Source organism: Phoenix dactylifera, chromosome 3 (assembly GCF_051530095.1).
Source record: "Phoenix dactylifera cultivar Ajwa chromosome 3, Ajwa_hap1_PhDact_Kaust_v1.1, whole genome shotgun sequence".
NCBI lineage: Eukaryota > Viridiplantae > Streptophyta > Magnoliopsida > Arecales > Arecaceae > Phoenix > Phoenix dactylifera.
Genome location: NC_143192.1, coordinates 55,075,306 through 55,097,539, shown reverse-complemented (window position 1 = coordinate 55,097,539; position 22,234 = coordinate 55,075,306). Strand labels below are relative to the sequence as shown.

Below are 22,234 nucleotides of genomic sequence, written 5' to 3'. Positions count from 1 at the left end.
AAGCTTACGATGACTCTCGGTGGCTGGATGATGCTATCAAAAAGTTTGAGATTTCTAGCTAGCAAGATATAGTATGCAACATAAGCCGTCCGGACACAATGATTTATATATATATATATATATATATATATATATATATATATATATATATATATTTTCATAATATGCATTATATGTGCTCTTCCTTCCTTTTGGTAGATATATGAGCTGTTTCATTGATAGACTTGGCAAGGAAAATTTAAGCAGGTACTAGGCATAAAAATTTAGTAAGTGAATCCAACCAAGTCTAATAGATGTCAACTAATTAATACCAAATCAAATCAAATCCAAAAAAAGGCATTTCTCTTCTCTTACCTTCCTTTACCTTCCTTTACCTCTTTGCTGTAACCAACGCCTAAGCTTTTATGAAAAATTCATGTCATTCAATTGCAACAATCCAGGACTTTACGTAAAATGGCTAGCCGGAAGTTATTATTTGGGTTCCTTGATCCTGTATAAGTATCCAAGATCTATCCAGCAAATAACCAATGTGGGACTAAACACACGCTCGCACGGATCCTCACATACTCCCCCCGTTTAAGTCTCGACGTCCTTGCCAGGCTAAGGATTCAAATCTATTCAAATCGAATTACAAACACCACGATCGGCCTATCGTCAGCTTCGATGGACCGTGCTGCAGTGTCTCCTAGTCCACATAAGCTATAGCCTGGGTCCGTTCTGATACCATTTGTAACAACTTAGGACCTCACCCAAAATGGCTAGCTGGAAGTTATTATTTGGGTTCCTTGATCTTGTATAAGTACCCAAGATCTACCCAGCAAATAACTGATGTGGGACCAAATACACGCTCGTACGGATCCTCATATATATACAAAAGATAGTGTCTTCTATTCCTCTCATCCTCAAACACAAGAAAAGATTGGAGAAATAGAGAGTTAGAGACCCTTAAGCATCCCTGCGGACCCTAACGGTGTATTGGATTTGGGTCGGATCGAGTCGGGTCATAAGGTAGGAAACCCAAAATTGCCACAAAAATCAAATGGATAGAGTCAGATCGGAATTTAGTAAACCGAGAACCAACCCAAAAATGGAATAGATCTAATTTTAGAACCCGACCCGATCCCACAAGTCCTCTAAATTGGGTTGGATCGCGTTTAAGTGGGTTGGGTCAGGTCAAGTCATGGGTCAACCCAACCTATTTGTAGCCGTAGTTGGTCTAGTCTTCTTATTTCTTCTTGTTAGGACTCATTTGGTTCAGAGTTTCTCTCACTAAAATATTTCTTCCAAAATGCTGGTAACTAGGTGTATGATATCTGGAAAAATGAGTTTTGGATGTTTGATTGATCATCAGAAGTTGACATATTTTAGAGCGGCTTATATTTGGTTGAATATCTATTTTTTAAAAATATATATATATATAATATCTATCATACCCTTAATAAGTAGAAAGATCTTATCATATTCTATCTAAAAGCTTAAGGCCACTTTTGAAAAAAAATATATCCCAATTTCCAGCCAGTGAGAATTGAATTTTTCCATAGCCTACATGAATTTTTTTTTTAATGAAATATGGAAATCTTATTTTTATGGAAAAGCTACTTGCCCATCTTTCTTCTTTAAAAACTCCAACCAAATATAAGATATTTTATTAATTATATATTTTTCTTCTTCTCCCCGCGCGAGTTCTTGGATACAGAAACTAGCATGTTTTCCAAAAATGGATATTTTCATCGAGATAATGACGGTAAGTGATCGACCTAATGTGTGAATCATGCTGCAGGGAATATTTTCTGATATTGCCACTAGCTTTGAACGCTCGGATTTTATCAAACAAGTAACTTGGATGGTGGTGGTTAATGTATACATGTATGCTTAACTTGTGGACTATTTTAGGTGTATTAAGCTAAATGAAAGCTAAAATTAGAAAAAAGAAACCACTGAGATACCACAATGATCTCTGCATGATTAACAAAATTAAATTCCCCGATGTGATGCTGACAAAATGGGTTTCATGCCCGTTCATGTCGAGAAGCCAAAGAACTGCAGTATACCAAGACACCAAAACAATACAGAATTTTGGGCAAAATGTAATGTCCAGAATTTTGAAGCATAGCAAGAAGTTTGTTGTTATAGTTAGGATGGTCCGAGGTGCCTTCGCCACATAGATGGGTTGTGCGTTGTTCAATTAATTTTTACGTCATCTTTTGGATATGTGTTGGGTTCTCTTGTTAACCTTTCGTTGCCCATCTCTTGGGCCGCTGTGGGCTTATTTTGATTTGTTTTGTCACGGCCCTTTGATGTGTGTCTTGCTTTTTTTTCTTTCTTTTTGCCGTTTTCAACAGTCTCGATATTACCTGAGATTTGTGGGGTTCTTTTTTTTTGATACGACAGAAGATTCATATAATTTTAGTGTATGTACATCCAACAAAATCAGAAAATAAAATTATATATATATTCATATAGTCAATCTCCAGAATGCTTTGTTATAGAAGATGCAACCCAATATATAGCTCTATTCATTCCACAATGTATATGAGTAGCTCTGAAAGACAAGCAGCTATGGCTATCTTCCATATAAGTACTTCTATTTACAAAAGACGCAACTCAGTCTATAGCTCTAATTGCTTCACGATGCATATGACTAGCTCTGAAAGACAAACAACTATTGGCTATCCTCCAAATATGCTTCTAAAGGATGTTCATTCATCGTGTACTTCTGTGTCCCTATCTAGCCAATCACTGTCGCAAAGTCTTCCTCAAGATGGATAAATTTAGCCCTAAGGATGAATTCCAGTGCCACTCTTAACTTAACGCTAGAAATAGAGATACCATAGAGCTGACTACGCTTGCAACAATAAGTCTTGAATCACGGCCTCTGAATACAAACCCAACACCACCTCTTCCATCATCATCCAAAACACTACCATCGAAATTCATCTTAAAAAAATTTGGGCAGGGGTTCCTAAGTGATAAAGATCATTCTGAGCACCATCACTGCTGAAAAGAAACCTCGTATCTCCCTCGCTATCAACTGCTCCCTGACGGTAGGTAAATAAATGATTTATGAAGCTTACGATAACCCTCGGTGGCTAAATGATGCTATGAAAAAGTTTGAGATTTCTAGCTAGCAAGATATAGTATGTGACATAAGCCATCCGGATACTATGATTTTTTTTATATATTTTCATAATATGCATTATATGTGCTTTTCCTTTCTTTTGGTAGATATATGCACTGTTTTATTGATAGACTTGGAAAGGGAAACTTAAGCAGGTACTAGGCATAAAAATTTAGTAAGTGAATCCAACCAAGTCTAATAGATGTCAACTAATTAATACCAAATCAAATCAAATCCTAAGAAAGGCATTTCTCTTATATTACCTTCCTTTACCTCTTTGTTGTATACAATTAAGACCACCAACACCATTAATAGTCACCCTCTCCTTCCAAGTCATTTAGCATGCGCAGCTCATGATGGAAGCCGATATGAGGACATGGAGACATCAATAATAAAGATGGAATCATGTAAGAGTTTTCCTCCTCCTTTTTTCCTTTTTCTCTTTCTAATATTTCAAAATTATATTCTTCATATTTTACATATTCATCAAGACTTATTTTATCATTTTAGCTTGATCTAAAACCTATCAAAGACTGTTATCTAAAAAGTAGGTATTTTATCTTCTTTTCCTCCAATCAAATATTGATTAGTCCCAAAAATCTTGATGTTGGCCTGTTGGTCCTCTAAGTTTTACACATGTTTTGATTTAATAAAAGAACTTTGTAAAACAATTAATGACCATTGTGATCATTGGAAGCGCTACATCAAGAAGCCTCTGCATTATTTTTCTACATAAATTCAATTGTTGATTAAAAGATTTAACATTTTCACTGCCTATATCCTATGTACTTTTTTCATTGTATGTATTTACTCTTTCAAGTTTTGTAGGTGACAAGGTGAGAAGATTTTTGAGAAGGATAAAGAAGGGTAAAGGAATAATGAAGGACAGAAGAATTTGGCATGGTATTTCACATGGGTTTCATGTAGTTGAAAGAGGTGTTCAATCTGAAGGCTCTATACTTGCCCAAAGAGAGCAAATAGAAGACTCTGTGATTTGGTTATTTGGAGCTTTTGATCATAATATGGGAGATAGCATTACAAAGTATCTACGGTCAAATATTTTCGGCGAGATACATAATGAGGTAAAGAATACCAAACAAACTTTATTATTTTTTTAAAATCAATATCTGAATTCATAAAAGTTGATTAAGTATACTTAACCATGAAATATAAGAAAGTTGAAAGATGGATCAAAAAATTGAAGGTAAACTTGACTTTTTTTGTTTTTATACTTACTAAAACAAACTTTTTTTCCCTTTCTTCGCATATGTAATTCATTTTTAACTCAACAGGAGCATCATGACCTCATGACTACCAAGAAGAATATTTATATATGTGGATTGACCTATATTAAGCATGTGTTCATGACAAATATGTATACATCAATTATAATAAATGTATGTGCATTTGAGGGAAGAGGCATAATAGTCCACCGAAGTCCAAAATGATCAAACATGCAAAAAAAAAAAAAGAAGAAACCTATTTTTGTAAATGCATAACTAAAGTTCAATTGTTGTGCAAAGTCTCTAAAGTAGTTTACTTAAATAATAATTTTTGATTGGTTAATTATAATGTCATGAACACATTCTCTTTAAATAATTTGATACCCAAATATAAGCTAATAATTTGTATAGGCGCCGACGCCCGGAGTATCATCAGCTACACCAACTCAGATGGCAATTCCTTTTTCAAGCAATGCCATTTGGGTCATTAAGCAACTATAGGCGCCGACGCCCGGAGTATCATCAGCTACACCAACTCATTTCAAAGCTTGAGTTTAGTAGCAGAAAAGACACTCAAAACTATTTTTAAGCCTATACCATTTTGCATTTGTCACAACTTAAAGCATTACTGCTTGAAAGCAAAATCAGCCAAAACTTCCGTATTACCTAACCTTGATATCTATAAAAGAATCCCCAATAGGGCATTAAGAGACATAAGTAATTTTTTTATGACACTTAACAAAATAAAAAAGTTTCAGATCAATATTTGCATGGTGAATGAAAAATAACTCAAGGATCAACTGAACTTTAACAGAAGCAACCAGTGCAACCACTAATTTTTCATTTTCGGTCCAAAAAAAAGAAAAAAAATCAACTAGAAATGTGCTCAATTTGTTATGTGTTTTCCAATATAGTATGGTATAAATTTTGTAGGACCAGGTTGAAAGAAAGGCCAAAGAAATAATGAGGAAAGCCTATCTAATCACAGCACAAAAACAGCAGGGAGATGGAGAAAATGAGCCTGGAGGCTTCACAGCGATGCTTGTCGCGAATGGGGAGAGCTTTGTGGTGGCAAACTTTGGTGAGTATAGAGCCGTGGCATGTATATATGGACTGGCCACCGAAATAGACAAGATGCATCTAAAAGAGAAGAGAACATGCTCCATAAAAGGTACATACTGCCCTCATCTTTCTTCCTTAGTGGTAGCATATCTATTGTAACACAATATAAATAAATTATCATCATGGGAGTCAATAATTTCACAAATCTAAAAATCTTCTATGAGTGCCCCTTGTCTAAGATGATATCCTCTATATTAGATCGCATATGTTAATTCCGATTAGAACGGAAAAAAATTATTGGCTTATCAAATTATCTATCGAGCCGTGAAAAAGATTCAATAAAAGACAAAAACAAATTCACTATCTATTCTACATCAAGCAATACAATTTTAAATATTTAGTTTTTGAATGTCTTTGAACAAGTTATTTCATTTACTACTAAATAAATCCCTCCAATAGCTTAAGGATTATTTAGTTTTAAATATTAGGTTCGATGTGCATCACGGTCTGATTAGTCATATAGGCTCCTCACCGGGGATACTAGGGTGTAGTAGAACCCGGGATTTTTGGAGTGAGTCTACTTGGGGAAAATCCTATAAAGATCCCACCCAAGTCATGACAACTTTGTTTCCAAAGTAAAATTATTTGTTCTAGAAAAAATTATTTTATCTTATTTAACAAGCCTATAGTTAAATAATCCTTACAAACCAAGAATGGCGCCGTCACTTGGTTTGTGTTTACCCTTGATGCATTTTCGCAACTAAGCTCATGTTTGACACGTTTTACATGTGAACTTGCTAGACCTATGGCACCATATGTGCCTTAAAAATGACGGCGAGAAACCTCGAAAAAGCTCAAGATTGATTATCAAGGCTTACAAAGTAACAACCCAGATCGAGTTCGTTATCTTAGCAAGTGATGGTGTATGGAAGGCACTAATTAATTTTCGAGGTTTTTTTTTGTGTGTATTAAAATTTCTGCGAAGTCTGCCATCCTTTTCTTTTCATTGTTATTGCTATGTCTTAGAAACATAAGAAAATATTTGTGAATTCCATTTTAGGTGATGAACAACTAGGAGGCTGTGGACTTGATAAGGCACATAGAGGATGCTCAACTGGCAGCAGAAGATCTGGCTCAGGAGGTTCCCTCTAGAATGAGAAAATCAACCATCTCATGCATTGTGATTCGCTTTCACTGACAAGTTCTTAATCTTTACTCTTCCTAAGTGTAACTCAGTGACTCCCCCGAAGAAAGGATAGTGATTTACAGAGAATATCTGATTTTAAGTAGGTACCAATGTTATGTAATGAATGATTTGAAGAATGTATGGTTGGAAAAGGAGAAGAGTAGTTTTTTTTTAATTTGTCATCTACTAAGTTTACTTTCCTATATGCTAACAGATGGTAACATTGTCGTCCATATGAAAATTCTTGCGCTGCTGCTGCTGCTGCTTCTAAGACTTGATCCTGAGAGATGTCCTTTTTCTTCTTCTTCTCTCAATACCAAATATGTTTTTTTTTTTTTTTTTTTTTTTATGTTGAAGGTTGAAATATGTAAAATTTAAACCATTAGATGAGATCTACAAAGCTTAAAGTGCATGAGTTATATAGTTAAAAGCGCCTTTTTCTATGCGCTGAAACACTTCTAAATCGATATGAGTTATCGTGTAACTAAAACTATATATAAGCAACATTCCAATTCATGCAAGAGATCTATAAGACACATGAATTTTCATATAGTGGGATTTGCAGTCGAAGTAAAAGATCTAGCCTTCCACATTGCCAATGTGCAGTGTACAATTGGCGACAATATTTGTGAGTATATCGAGTCAGACTGAGCCTAAAGTTTAAGACTCAATTGAAATTTAAGCTACACCCAAGCCGGCTAAAATTTATATAGACCAAGCCAGAACAGACCGGGTCAATATTAGAATCATATAAAATATAGATTAGTTAAAATTACATAGAAAAGCTATGAATAATTATATATCGGCCTCTAAAAACTAGCATGAATATGTAAAAATAAGTTCTTAGCAAACTTTGTCTAAAGCGGAGCAGGCTCATGACCCACTCGGACAAAACTGGCCTGGCTTGAATCTACTAGTTTTAAATCTGAAGTCAACTTTGAGCGAAGTTGCTCCAGAATAGATCCATTTATATGAGAGGATTTTTTTTTGCATGAATACTCTTCTAAATATCAAATTTTGCATGAATATCCTTCCAAAATTGACATTTGTATGTATACCCTCGTCAAACACTTGTTTTGCTATTCTATCTTTTTTTTTATCCTTATTTTTGCATACGTACTCACGTCATCTAACGCCGTTAAAAAATTAACGGTTTTAAATTAAAATAACTAAAATATTCTTAATGGATAGATGTGCAAAAAAAAATTTATAGAGCGATCACAATAAAAGACAAAAAAGTAATTTCAATATTTTATTTTATTTTTAATTAAAATAAATATGGTTTTTATTAACGGTATTAGAAAAATCATTATATTAGGAAAATTTGTATAAAAATAGTGTTTTATGAGAATACAGAAATAAATATAAATTTTAAGAGTTATCCATGCAAATTTAAATTTTTAGAAGAATGGTTATGCTTTCTTTTTTCTACGCCTTCTTTCTTTTTTGCTGTGTCTTCTTTTCTGTCTTCACCTAGGGCCTCATAATGAGAAATTCCTAATGGTGAAAATTGCCTCTAACAATTAGAGCAAGAGATCTATGCGGCTGATTGAAAGGAAGATGAGGCTTACTGCAGCAACTTGGACAAGAGAGCTTTCAAAAAGAACACACCACTCAATTCCATTATTAAACCTGCCAGACCCTTGATTTACCATGGTAACAACAATCTTACAATCTGTTAAACTTCACCAGTAGTCCTTACTTTCTTCGTGGATCTCTAATGATCATTTTAATTAACATCAGGAGGTCCAATTTTTCAAATTTCGCAAACTGTTCGAGCAAGCTTTATCTTCGCTCCAGCCAAAATGTTGCTAGAAGCCGAAAATTCAACCGACTCAATAAATCTAATACGACCGAAACATCCAAACATGCTAAGACTCCTAAAGAATTTTGATAGCCATAATAAACTTGTGCTGGATTAATAAAGAACCAGGCCTTAAACAGCCAAGTAGGCAAACCTCCAATTTGATTTATATGAAATTTAATTGTTTGAAGTAAATTGCCCATGTATCCTTCGTTCGGATTCTGAGTGGAACAAAGCCAAGATCAGAAAGAAACACATTTGCTGGGCAAGACTATATTTTACATTCTTCAGAGAATTTTCTCCACTTTTATCTGCATTCAGACAGCTGCTATCTTTTTTATCTTGAGATTTGTCATCCACCGATCCACATCATCAAATTGATCTTATATTAAGTATAAATATACAACATAGAAATCATGGGCAAGGTACCTTCAAGGGCCTGATAACCCCTTGAAAGTGTGGCACTTGGTCCATGGTGGCATTCAAGCAAATTTCTTTTGTAGAGACATATATGTTGAAGGTTGAAAGAAAGAGAGAATACAATTCAAGTGCTATCAGACAAGAAGCTTTGTTTTAACCATCCAATAGTATAGTTGTTGTACAGAAAATAAGATATCATTACATACCAATATCAACAAAAAGAAAGAATTTTTGCAAACACAAATTTTACATTATTGTTTATAACAAAATGGCAGATCATCCATCAACCAACAACCTCTCGGCTGTGTTTCAATAGCAGATACATCTTACTTGTATGAATTGCAGCAATCGGCATATCATGCAGACACCTTCTTGTCACTGCTCTTGCTGCGGAAGGGTGAAAGAATGGAGAAGGGGCGAGAAACTGTAACAGGAATAAGGTGTATGTGCACGATCAACCACATTAAAAACACAAGCAATATAATCTTTAAGCGTTAGGGCAAATTCAAGAAGGGTAGTAGCTCATAATTCAGCCAAAAAATATTTTAAGGGAACGATAGACACCGAGTGCCAAAAGAATTTTACCGCAAAGTTAAAGCAAAGGTTGCATAAAAAAGAAAAATTATGAAAGTAGAGAAAGTACAGGAAGAAACATTGTTCAGGGAGAAATACAGCATCTTGACATACAGAAATAATTCAAATTAATTTATAAAAGATCATTATAATTCAAAGAATTGACAAACAAGCCTAAAGAATTCCGAGAGACCACTTATTCAAACCAAAAAATTATAATTATTTTTCTTAAGTCAGAGTAAAATAAGGAAAAAATGGGTTTCTGGCTTGGGTGGCAATTGATTCCTCCACTTACATCCAACATTAATCTGGATCTAGATCTTAATTATTATAACAGGGCCGTGAATTAAGATCCAAATCCATGTTTGAGCATGCGATTCATACCCAAAACCAACTCTGAGAAAATCTTTCTTGAATTGGGTTCAGTTCCTCTTCCCATCAAAAAGAATTGGGTTTGGATTTGCGTTAGAATTCCTCCCCTCCCCCTCCATCTCCTTACCTCCTTCACCACCAATCCAACCCCACTTGATCCCCTTTAACTCCTTCACCACCGCCCTGACAACACCACTCATCACAATGTGTCCCCTCCTCTTGCCATCCCTCCTTGCCTTCTCACTCTGATCTCTCTAGATTCCCCTCCTGAAGCTCCTTCAGTTCATGGTGGTGGTTTGAAGAAAGATCTTTGGCAAATCTTAATTCACAACAATCTGACATCAAGTTTTCGGCTGAGATATCTTTCTAAATTTGAAGAAGCTCCAATATTTAGGGTTTGGTAGTTTGAACTGGCTACATGCACACCTAAATCCAAATTGTATTCTCAGTTTCAAACTTGGATCAAACCCAATTTGCAAGGTTACGTGTATATTTAGTAGAGGATCTGACAACAAATTGATTCTGGGTTCCAATATTAAGCGTTCATCAGCTATGAGAAGACAAGAAACTTTTAACTAACCTTTAGTGGAAGTGCTTCCAGCATTGCTATCATCTTGAGAAATAAGATTCTTCAGCATATGAACTGAAATACAGAAGAAAGATTTATCAGTTACAAACACTAACATCATTTAAAGGGGCAACTTACGATAGTCCTTGAGGCTTTCTTACAAACTAAAAAAGCATTTTCATGGCCCTTTAAAATAAATTTGGAAATTGTTAATATTTTCATTCTATGATACAATCATCCTAGCTGCTTTTCTCCTGTACATTTGTCGATAACAGACCAAAAGGTGAATATTTATCAAGAAAATTGAGAATTTGCAAATCTTAGGCAACTTTCTTTTACATTTATGCTACATTGAATTGTATAACTTTAGGCCTGAAGTGCTGCAATTTCCAAGCAAGCTGCAGGATTCCAAGATAGCATATGAATGATGAATCTCACATAAAAGCAACCGTTCAGAGAACTAGTATATTTTCACAGGAAGTCCTTTTTAAAATAAAATTTTACTAACAAGTCAATAGATGGCTTTTACAAAAACAACTGGAATTACAGATTCTAACAAGAAAACAAAAGAACCTGTCAGTTATTGGTATAGACAAAAAGAATCTAGTGCACGATAAGATGTCTAATCCTGTGTTACGGTATCTGACATGAAATTTATATTTATTTCAAGGGAATTGGTTGCCTGAAGAAAAACACCTTTAATTCAATCACAGGATAATGGGTCTGAGAGACATTATTTGGATTTGTATAAGTGATTTAGGTCTTACCATCATTCGATGAAGCAGCAGCTATCATGTGCTCATCAACAGAGGATGCTTCTGACTCTTGGTTACCCTCACCTGTTGCTGAGTTGTGGCTCTTTCTTCCAAATTTTAATAACTTTCTAAAACCTTTTGTTTCTCTGCTCCGAGGCTTCTCACATGACTCATTGGTATGATCAACAAAATTCGAGCCCATGGGAAAATTGGGCACAAGTGCCTTAATACTCTCGCTGTGCATTGTAGCCATTTCAGAGTTTAGAACAGGTGGTGCTCGAGCATATTCTACATTACTGGCAGTAGGATCCTCTAAGGATGTTGTTCTGGCATAGGGAGCTTGATAAGGCTTTTCTATGACTGTAGAGTTTGAGAACTTCTGAGGAGCCTCGTTTGAGTAATTAATAACCACCTGATCATCACAAGCATTGATTATCTAGATTCAGGCCATTAAAAATTTTTCAAAAAGTAACATGACATTAAGAGGAAGCTGGGTATAGCTTTACTGTCACCACTACACAAGACAGCTTTATCTATAAGAACGCTAAGTTTCCATTAAGGAGATTCAAGAAATGAAGACCATCAAGCCACTTTTGTCTTCCACAAAAGATTGAAACTACACAAATATATGCTCGAACCCTTAAAAAAAACTTCAATAGAATGTTTGAGACTCAATAAAGCCCATTTATTCCAACACCAGCTCCCTTATGAAGGGAAAAGGAAAACTAGGCAGCATTATTCTCAGTATCCGGAGTCAAAATATAACTGAGACTAAAATGAAGCCCTTCTCTGAATTTTAAAAGATTATTTTTCTTGATACCAAGAAATTTTGATGGTGGTGCTAAATAAAACTTTTAACTGGGGTATCATATAGATGATATAGAAAACAAGTCTTTTAAAAAAAAAATTCATAAGTAACATTTATTGCATTGTATTCCTGTTTCTATTATAAAATTGAGAATGGCTATGCCACCCTTTAGATGATAGCAAACATCATGCTTCCTAAAGAAAATAAGAACTCCTTGATTTCTTAAAGAATGAGAATATTTTAATTCCTTTGACCTACATATTGCATAAATGAGATCACTATCAATTAAAGAAAAAAAATGGTTCTCTAACAAAAACTATGAATTTTAAATCTAAAGTACAATTTGCTTTGTTAAAGCATACCTCATAGGAATTCAGCTGGTCATCAAGCTTATGTTCAGCGAAATTTTCAATTTCACCTACAATAATGGGTGAAGGTGGAGCGCGGATAGCTGCATATTCTGAATCCAGCCCAGTCTTCCCTATTTTATCAGCTCCATATGTTCTATCTTTCATCGCTTCAGATGCTTCAACAGCAGCAGCTGAAACAACGTCATTTTCGAGCATCACAACAGTCTTCTCAATTACTAAGTTATCGTCACTGTTGCTAAGTCTTGATGTCTTATCATCAGTCCTTTTTGCCTGGGTGGTTTCAGAAGCTCGAGAAGTTTTGCTTCCCACTCCTTTCTGCAATGTCTCTTTAGCAGCTTTGTTTTGGACCGCATTGGAAGGGCCTTTTGATGTCCTAATCTTCAGCTCTGGCAAAGTTGCTGACTTGCTTTTGTCCAGTTGGATTATTGCAGAGATCTTTTTTTGTGACTCATCAGGTATGCCTCTCTTTGGTACTTTATCTCTGGTAACAGATTGTAGTGGAGAAGCACGCTGAACATTAGTACCTTTGGGATCTGAAAGCCTTCTAGCTTGAATGGAAGCTGTCTTTGCTTCTGGTCTGGAATTATTATTCTCTTTCTTGATCTCATGCAATGATGATACTGATCGACTTAATCCATGACTACTGCCATTTAATTTACTAGTTCTTGTGATTTTCTGAGAATCATTGGACCCAACCAAAGTGGTTCTGGTAGGCAATTTTTTTAAAGGTGAAGAAGATCCAGGCTCTGAGTCACTAAACTTTGATCCTCTGTGAGAACTTGGAGAAAGCTTTGTTGGTAACCAAGATTTGGTCTGTTGTGGGATCAATGGCTTTTGAGTGGCATTTGAATTACCCCTTGCAGCAATTCTCTTTTGTCTTTCTCTTCTCAAAGCTTCCAATCGCTTTCTCTCTTCCTCTTCCTGAAAGTAACAAACTCAAGACATAACAATCCAGAATATAAGCAAAGCATGCTAGCTAAAAGACGGAACTTAGAGAGATAACACTTTGTAGAGACTGACAAGGCTTTAACAAAGAAAAGGAAAATAGAATTGCTTTGCTAGAACTTCATATAGATATTATCAAATTTTTTTCATAAGCTTATCAGCATAATCAATAAGAAAAGAAAGATTTATATCAAGTATTTATTGAATTACAATCCTTTATATCAGGTATTTATTGAATTATAATCCTTTCGTATGCAATATTTATCAAAAGATGAAAAGTGGACCGACAGCATATTAAAACGAGGAAGAGGGAGAAACAAATCCTTAATGAATCATGAAAAGTACCCTCTCTTTCTTTACTTTCTGAAGCTCAGCTTTGGAGGCCCGCAGCTTCTCTGCACGTTTTTGTGCTTCAACCGATGGATTCATCTTTGACGATGTCCCTTTCCTCACCAGAGCATCTTTTTTCTTTCTCTCCAAACCATTCTGTGAAACTTTTAACTTTTTGTCCTTGTCTGATTTTTTTGACTCTTCTTTGGTGCTTGTTGGGACATCCTCATGGTTTCTGCTTTCCACTTCAACAGCATTTTTAACAGGAATCTGGATGTCATAGTCTTTAGCAGGATCATAACCAATGGATACGCTCTCCATCCCACGCTCAGGCAGTAAGGTCAAATCATTTGGTTCATAAGTGATTTGAATTTTATCCTTACTAGAAAAATCCTCAGTTCTCTGCAGAGCTGGAGGGAATTCAGAATATATGTCAATGGCAGTTCTTCCATCTGCTCCAAGTTGATCTTGTGAGCCTGACCTAAATGGAACCACAAACGACTCATCCATAGCATTATATGAGGATTTCTTATCCAAATTTTTATCATGTTCATATTGCTGATCAACAAGTGGGTCTGAAGAATTCTTACCGCCCACTTGCTTGTCTCGTCCATAAATCATGAATTCATCACTGGTCAAACTCCTATATCCTCCCCTCCCCCCTTCTATTTCCTTGAGCTGGCTATCTATTACACCTCTTCCCTCACCTGAAATCAATAATTCATCATTTGAAGCCATCTGCTTCATCCTCCTTGCCTTACCATTACATGAATCTAACCCTATGATTCTCCGTTCCTGAACATCACCAGAATCTCTTTCACGAGGAAGGATAGGATCATCTTCACCATTATTTTGTTTTCTCTTTACTGGAGGCTCTTTTTCACCAGCAAAGATGTCCACATCAGCAGTTCTCGTCTTCTCTTCAGCTCTCAATAAGAAACTCTGAAATGCTTGCCAGTTTCCAGAATCTGCCTCCTGTCCATAAGTGACTTCATCCTTGGCATATGCACCCGAAAATTCTATAGATTTCAGGCGAACCTCATCTGTCTTTGAAGTTCTTGAGGAACTCTTATGCTTTCTATCGTGGGCATCAGAGATATCTTTGCTTTCCTCTTCAGTTTCAGTATCAGAAGCTGATTCTGATTCACTTCGTGATGTTTCATGCCTCTTTGATGTGATGTAATTTATGTTCCGAATGACAACCATTCCAGCCTTTTTCTTTCCTGAATGGCTAACCCTTTTACGTGATTCACGGCCATAAAAACCTTCTTTCTCAAACTCTGATATATCTTGATATGTACCATCCTGTGATCTTGTACCAGAACCACCCATTTCTGATGCCTCTGACTCAATATTGCTATCTTTACTATCCATGGAATGCCTCTTCTGCCGCACTTTTTGAGGCGTGCTGAATCTAGGATCCTCCATTGGAGCATATGAGGGATGGAAATATGGACCACCTCCTGGATAATTCTGATAATATGGCATGCCTTGCATAGGATAAGGTTGAAAGACGTGTGGAGCTGGCAGAGAGTGCATAGGCCATGGGGGATGTGTAGGATGCTGAAATTGGCCCTGATAATACTCATGGGGTCCCAAAGGAACCTGCAGATCTGGCGGAATCTTCCTATCTGGTCATAAGAAACCAATGAATTCAAGTCACATTGATTTCATCATATTTAATAAAGTATTGCTATAGAGCACTAGAAAACAAAGAGGAATAAAGGAACATAGTCTGCAAGAATACACACATAAAACATGTGAATTTCCACCTGCCTGATTTTTATTGATGAAGAATACTCATCTGCATTGTCATTCAAATGGAGAAAACAGGTATTTGAATTAAGGGGGACATCACAAGACAAAAAACAAATTTCAAATGGCAAATTCCATCTTAGGAAGTTTTAACAGAAGTCACCTAATAAAAAAAGTCCAGTACAATTTAGGAAATGAAAGGCTAGCTCAATTTTTCATAAAAAATGACAACTTGAAAAATTTTAAATTAAGAAAGGTTTATAGCATTTTCATTAACAGAAGGAGGTGCCTGTTATAAAATAAAAAGAACAAACATCTTTTAACAAGATCAAAAATACCTTCAACATGTAAAAGGATCAAGCTGTCTTGAAGCCAAAAAAAAAAGAAGAAGATGATAAAGAAGCTTAACATTTTCTTTAATTCCATATAGAGATAGTGGACATCTTGATAAAAGGTGTGTTACATTTGAGCTGCCAACTTTCTAGGTACTACTGCATTAACTTTTATTTGACTCTGTTTTGATCTGAGCTCAAAAAAGGTCTAATATCCATACCAGTTGTCCCATTGCTCTCAGTGCCCATATCCCCACCGGAGACAGGCCATGCTTCCCCATACTCTTTCTGTTTCCTAGTATCTCCAGAGAGTATAATCCCTGAGACATTCAAAGAAGAAAATTCAGATCGGACGGACATTGCTTCTGCCGCCTCAACTTCGACCCATTGTCCAGTTTCATGCTTTCTCTTCCATAACTCCATAAATCTTAAGCAAGCCTCCCTGTTGAATGATGGAAGGAAAAGCAAATTGATGATTTTTCTCTGGATACAGGAAACACTAAATTTTTTCTCAATTTGTACATATAAAACATACTCTAATTTTGCCACGATTTGATGAAAGACAAATACTTTGTAGTCTTATGATAAGACTTGCAAAAAAGTACACATTATGTCTAGAATTATACTGAATTTATCGAGTAATTCCATCTCTCTCTCTCCCACTCACTCATGAATCTCATTAATTCTCTCTGTACATTTGTTTATAATCGAATATGGTCCACACTTTATCCACCTGTTTCTTCTTGCTGAAATAATTCCACGTCTCCATAAAGTGACGACTGAAAGTTGAAAATATTAAAAGGGGAAAAGGAAGCAAACTCTCCAAAACACTATGCAAGCACATTACTTATAAAGAGCAGCTTACATTAAACGTGATGCACCGAAACTCTCCGCAAATGATATCAACTGTGCCATGTGATCCATGTCAAAACCAGCAGCAACAGCACGTGCAAAGGCCATGCCCTGTTCTTTCTGCAATACAATTTTCCGGGTCTCAAGTACTCTCAAGAGTTGAACTCTGCAAAGAAATATTATAAATAGAAAAATCAACTATATAAACAATTACAGCTTCATTGCAAAATTGAAGATCATGTCAGCATAGTATAAATGGATGTATCATAGTAAACAGTGCACATAAAATTGAACCACTGGATACACCTCAGTTAGCAAATGGGTTATACAGAGCAAGAAAAGATTGCTGTATCCACATAAACAAGAGTTCTATTGTCAATACTATCATTTTAACCAAGTATATTTAAACTAATGACCATCTAACTGAAATATAAGCTTCATTTTACTTTTCCAGACTCCTAATTAGCATGGTACTGGGTTTATACCTACAAAGTGAAGCAAAGAAGATTACTAATGTACTCTTGGAAATGTAATACGAGGAAAAAATTAACAAGGTTTCCAACATAAATCTTAGTTGTCAGTACTTTGAATTCTCCCCCTGTGTTGTGGATCCATTTGAATCTGATGGATGTGGTTGTGATCCAGGCTGCAGTTAATTAAGAGAAACCACACTTAGAAAATCTCTAACAGAGAATCATCGTAATTAGAAAATGTATCTCATTATCAATACCTTGTAAAGAACTATAGCCTTTTCTGCATCAGAATCAGATGTGGACTTGCTCCCTAGCCATGATCATGTAAAGTCAGCATCAGTCATAACAAGACAAGAGAGTATAGCCAATAGTGACAAATCTGAAGCTCAAATGGAGTCACAGTATTGGAGTTTATATTGTCTACTTATAAAGTGATGCAGTACTAAGAAACATTTTATTGGATGACTCTTCGAGAAGTTTTTACAAAGGACTGTTTTAATACAGTTAAAAGTTGAGACAAAATTTTTACCCATATTTTATTACGACAACTGGTGGAAGACACGGTCAACCTTCATCTTCAGGTCAAGAGGTCATCAAATGAAGTGCAAATATCTCAAATTTCAGCATTAATCAGACAACTTCATGCTTGGTTAATTGGTTTGTTTTAAGGTTTCCAAAGATGTAACATCAGATGGTTGGCCAATAAGTTATTTGCCCAATAGACTAAGCTTTTCTGGTCAAGGCGAATAATCAGATGCCACCCCATTCCACAGGATAGTGGGTTTGACCACCAGGCCATGTAAATTAGACACTGGTAATACCGTGTTGAAGATTTAAAACAAGGTAGAACTTTTCTAATAGGCAACCCTTTGGACTATACTATCACAGACAGTCCCACATGCTCATGCGTCATAAAGAAAACAACTTTGATGTGAATGCATGTGGAATAGACGAACTCATGAGGACAAACTCCTAATAGAATTAAAAAATTGAGAGTTGACATGCCTTCAATGTACTCTAAAGGTTTTGTTTGATGATCTTCCACCTGCCAATAGCAAAAAGACAAAGCATGTCATTTGAACTTATAAAACACAAGCACAAAAAAATAGATCAAGAACTAACGGTGCTCAAGCCAAGATTGTCATTGCCCTGAATAGCAATTGCCTCCTCAATCTGCAAGATCTCAGACTCTACGGTGTTCACCCGCTCCAGAACCTCGGGTGTGCTCACAAAACGAACAAACCTACAAGAAATAGCACACTTATGTTAACTATCAAAAGATACCTTCTTTTATTAAAGCATTGGGAACTCCTCCGACACAGAAGAGAAATGCAGCAAGTTTATGCAACAAGATGGATATCCCCATTTGGAAAACCAATTGCAGTTATAAAACAATGAAAGGCAATATGCAATTCATGTCTAGTGAAGCACTGAAGAAGAATTTACTGACCTCTCGACGGTGCCCTTGGTAAACCATACTGCATCAATCTTAGGGTCTGGTTCAAGTGTAATAGAGTAGCCCCCCTTGGCAATTTGATCCTGGGCAGTCTTCAAATGTGCGAGAAAAGGGTTCAACAACCCAGACGCAATCTTCTCCGTCTTACCATTTGCAACAATAACCAAATCACACCTGACAAAAAGGAGACCGTGAGTCTCTAGTCTGCAGCTATTCACAATCAATCAGATTAAGGATGTCCAAGATTAGCCAATTGGAATCCATATTTCGGATTTAAAAAAGCACTAAAACCAAACTGTTCGTATCAATTACAATTACGAGGTTGTGATGCTCTACATTTTAAAAGCAGATATCATAATAGGGACAATTGGAAACAGACCTTCCATTCCATATTGATCCAAATGATTAGAAATTAATTAAGAGGCGTGACAATTAAAATTTCAAGAACTGAAACACCAATACTGTAATTAAGGTAATTCTAATAACAGTAAATCCATAATTCCCAGATCACCTCCTATCACTTTCGTAAGAAATGAATCTAAACTAAAACATTGAAACAGATGGATCCACAAATTCAAGAACCACGATGATCATCATCCTAATGCTAGTTTCCTCGCATAAGCGTCAAGCTTGACTAAATCCACCACTTTCAGACATTGAAAGGATTTGTACTTCTCAAACCCTCTCCTTAATCAAAGAGTGGCAATAACAAAACCCTGGAGATCATCAATCCAAAACCCTAATAGAATCCAATCCCAACATTCCACGCCAGAAACACTAAATCCCCTTCCAAGATCGCATCTTTTTGAGTCCCCCGTTATTCCAAACCCGAACCTAGCGACTCTAGTTGACAGCAAGATCGGGAGGGAGCTGACCTCGTTCGAGTAGGCGTGAGCTGGAATACCACCGAATCTAACCGAGTCTCCGACTTCATCGCACCAGGAGCTCCCGTCCGTCCGTCCGTCCGTCCTTCAACAAAAGCTAGGGTTTTGATCCCTCTCCCTCTCCTCTCCGGCTCTCCCCTCTCCCTAACACTCTCGCATCCAGATCTCACTCAAAGGCGTCGCTTTTTTTAATCCAAAGCACCACTTCTTCCCTTCAGCATGGATCCCCAGAGAGAGAGAGGGGGAAGGAGAAGAAGAAAACAAAATAAGATTCTATGGCGAAAAATAAATAGTTTTAGAGATAGAAAGAGAGGATAGAAGGTCAAATGAGATGCTTTAATGACCAAACTAAGAAACGAGAGAAAGAGAGAGAGAGAGAGAGAGAGAGAGGACGACGAGGAAGAGGGCAGGAAGAGGAGCCTTTTAATGGAGACCAAGAAATAATTATAAGAAATATAAAATCATCGAAAAATTTAAAAAAAAAAGAACGAGAGAGAGAGAGAGAGAGAGAGAGAGAAGGTACAGAGGATAAAGATTTCGTTTTTTTTCGTGAATGAAGACTAAATATCGATTACATAAAAATAAATATCAACAGAAAATAACATTAAAATACAAGCAAGAGAGAGAAGGAGTGGTGGGTGGGGGCTTTGGATTCCGACAGGACAACCCTAGAAATTGCTGCATGGGAATTAAAAAAATATAATTATAAAATGATGGAATATATACAATATATATAGATATATCAGATTGGCTTCATGATGCAGGTCACGGGAAACTGGCCGCCTGCTGCTTTGGAAGTTGAAACTTTGAGTAAAACGGGAGGGGAGAGAGAGAGAGAGAGAGAGAGAGAGAGAACGAGCGGTGGGGATGGAGGAGGAGAAGATGAACTAGAAGGGTGTTATGGTCATTTGGGCATGATGAGGCGGGAACCTGCGCTCTCGTCATTTGAGGAGATTTTTCCGTTTCTCCCTTCTTTCTGATAAATGCACGCTTCTTCCTTTCTTTCTTTGCACGCATGCTTGGTATTGAGTGACCAAGTAGAATTTTTTCTATCTATGATTTGCATGAGCCATGGATATGGGACCCGGGACATGCATAAATATGGGGTCTATGGTTCATTAGCACTTTTCTATAATTAGTGTTTTCCTCATGATACAAGTTCAAATAGTATAGAAAGAACAAGAATGAAAAAAAAATTGCAAAAAAAAAATGGGTCCCTAAACAAAATCAATTATTCCTCAGATATCTACCAAATAGTTTAGAAAAGGAGTTCAAATGGTTATATCTAGTATTTATAGCCATCTGATTTCACATTGAAATAATGTATCCGACAAGAATAGAGGAGTTATTTAAGCCCTTTTTCTTTCCCTTCCTCATTTTTGAAATGACCAAAATTCCCATTTGCAAATAATAACTGATAGAGAACAAGGTAGGGGCTTATTTTATGATATTATATAAACATTAAATGTGGATAATAACTTTTAATGCAAATATAGAGCAAGACTTTTCAGTTCTAACTTGGAACTAAGTAGGGTTTTTTTTCAAGAATTAATTGAACTTTTTTATATTGGTATTTTATCATCCTTAAACTAAAACCTAGAGTTGTACCATCCATGCTCAATAATTTCAACACTACCCAAAAAAATGAGGATAGGAAATCATACCATAAATAAATAATATACATTATAAGCCCAAACTTATGGTATTAACCTTAAATATTTTTCATTTTTCAAATTTCTATTTATTATAATCTCAACCATTATATAATAACACAAAACAAAGATACAATGGTCATATCACTAAAGATGTCTTCAACTTAATTCATAGTGTTAGAATACTAGTCAAAGCTTTCTTTTAAGCTAAAATAATTTTTTGTCTCCAAAATAATATAAAAAGAGTTTACATTAGCCAATTCAAGATTGAAATTCCAGATGTTATATTTTTCATTTATTAGATCATGATAATTTATTTTCAATGAATCTTATCCCTCTCTTTCTCTCTCAAAAATAAGAAAAAAGTATATAATTATAGCTATATACTTAAATTTTGTTTGCTTCCACTAGTTATATTTTTTTTTATCACATACTTTAATATACCTAGATGGCCTCGACATATGATGCATTGGATCTTGTCATTATTATATCCATAATATTTATTACAGGGCATGATCATTAGTTTTAATTATTGTGCTATTTGAGCCACGAATGGATAAAAAATTCTATATTAAATTTAAAAATGGACAACCCTCTACTCATCTATTTCAGTATTAATTATATAGCAAGTTATCATATATTTTCATGTAATCATTTGCACTCTTAGCATTTAATATTTAAAAAAAGGTGGGTTTTAGAAAAGAGAGGTGAGGATATCGGCTGCCTTCCACGGGCGAACCCAACTTGGAGAGTGAAATGACGAGGTTGCCCCTGGGGTGGTGGTTGGGGTGGGAGAGCTGGACTGAGATTTCCGATTTTGGACGCTGAAGTATACACGTAAAGGTCGGAGTTCGGCGGGCCCCACCGTTAGGTCGAGCGGACAAGCTCCCCTTGTATGCCCTCCGATTTTGAACATTTTAACGGAAATGCCCCTCACCCGTTTGTCGGCTACGGGCTGCGGTTATCGTTTTGCCCCCTTTCCACGTTAAAATTCGTGCGGATGCACGAATTGGCTCACGCCAATGCTACTAGGTGCAACATATGGCTGATCCAAACCAACAAATCATGAAAAATGAAACAAATTCTATAATCTTTTTATTTAAAACTTAAATATTTTTATGAATTATTAAACTATTAGATTTAGTATTTTAATCATTGTTAATAATTATTTTAATTGTATATTATAGTAGTACTCACTATCTCCACTTATGCCTCTCATCCATGTAGCCAAAATAGATGTCTAATTTATGATACATTATATATTCTAAATTAACCTAATCATCAATATGCACCAT

At 35.8% G+C, this 22,234-nt stretch overlaps 1 protein-coding gene across 3 annotated transcripts; it reads right to left on the bottom strand.

Moving 5' to 3' along the window:
* Positions 1-8,942: 8,942 nt before the first annotated feature.
* On the bottom strand, positions 8,943-20,260 carry LOC103716091 (COP1-interacting protein-like protein). 3 transcript variants are annotated; one of them, XM_008803959.6, is made up of 13 exons: positions 19,279-20,260; positions 18,398-18,577; positions 18,070-18,190; positions 17,953-17,992; positions 17,205-17,257; positions 17,059-17,120; positions 16,488-16,640; positions 15,844-16,064; positions 13,551-15,166; positions 12,252-13,181; positions 11,094-11,493; positions 10,339-10,401; positions 8,943-9,237 (listed from the first exon to the last, which is right to left on the bottom strand). In XM_008803959.6, exons 1-13 carry the CDS (start codon positions 19,335-19,337, stop codon positions 9,170-9,172), a joined length of 3,966 nt encoding a protein of 1,321 aa, XP_008802181.4. In that variant the 5' UTR covers positions 19,338-20,260; the 3' UTR covers positions 8,943-9,169. The 3 variants fall into 3 exon arrangements, with proteins under 3 accessions (XP_008802181.4, XP_088575323.2, XP_088575324.2); XM_088719197.2 differs by having other exon boundaries at positions 17,205-17,253; positions 17,949-17,992; positions 19,279-20,104; XM_088719198.2 differs by lacking the exons at positions 18,070-18,190; positions 18,398-18,577; positions 19,279-20,260 and having other exon boundaries at positions 17,205-17,253; positions 17,949-18,041.
* Between the last annotated feature and the right edge of the window lie 1,974 nt (positions 20,261-22,234).

Excerpts from the sequence above, each read along its gene's own strand:
- LOC103716091 (XM_008803959.6), bottom strand. The coding sequence starts at position 19,337 with ATGAAGTCGGAGACTCGGTTAGATTCGGTGGTATTCCAGCTCACGCCT. Across the intron at positions 18,191-18,397 it reads ACCAAGGGCACCGTCGAGAG|GTTTGTTCGTTTTGTGAGCA; the intron begins GTCAGTAAATTC and ends TATTTCTTGTAG. Across the intron at positions 17,993-18,069 it reads ACAATCTTGGCTTGAGCACC|GTGGAAGATCATCAAACAAA; the intron begins GTTAGTTCTTGA and ends TGCTATTGGCAG.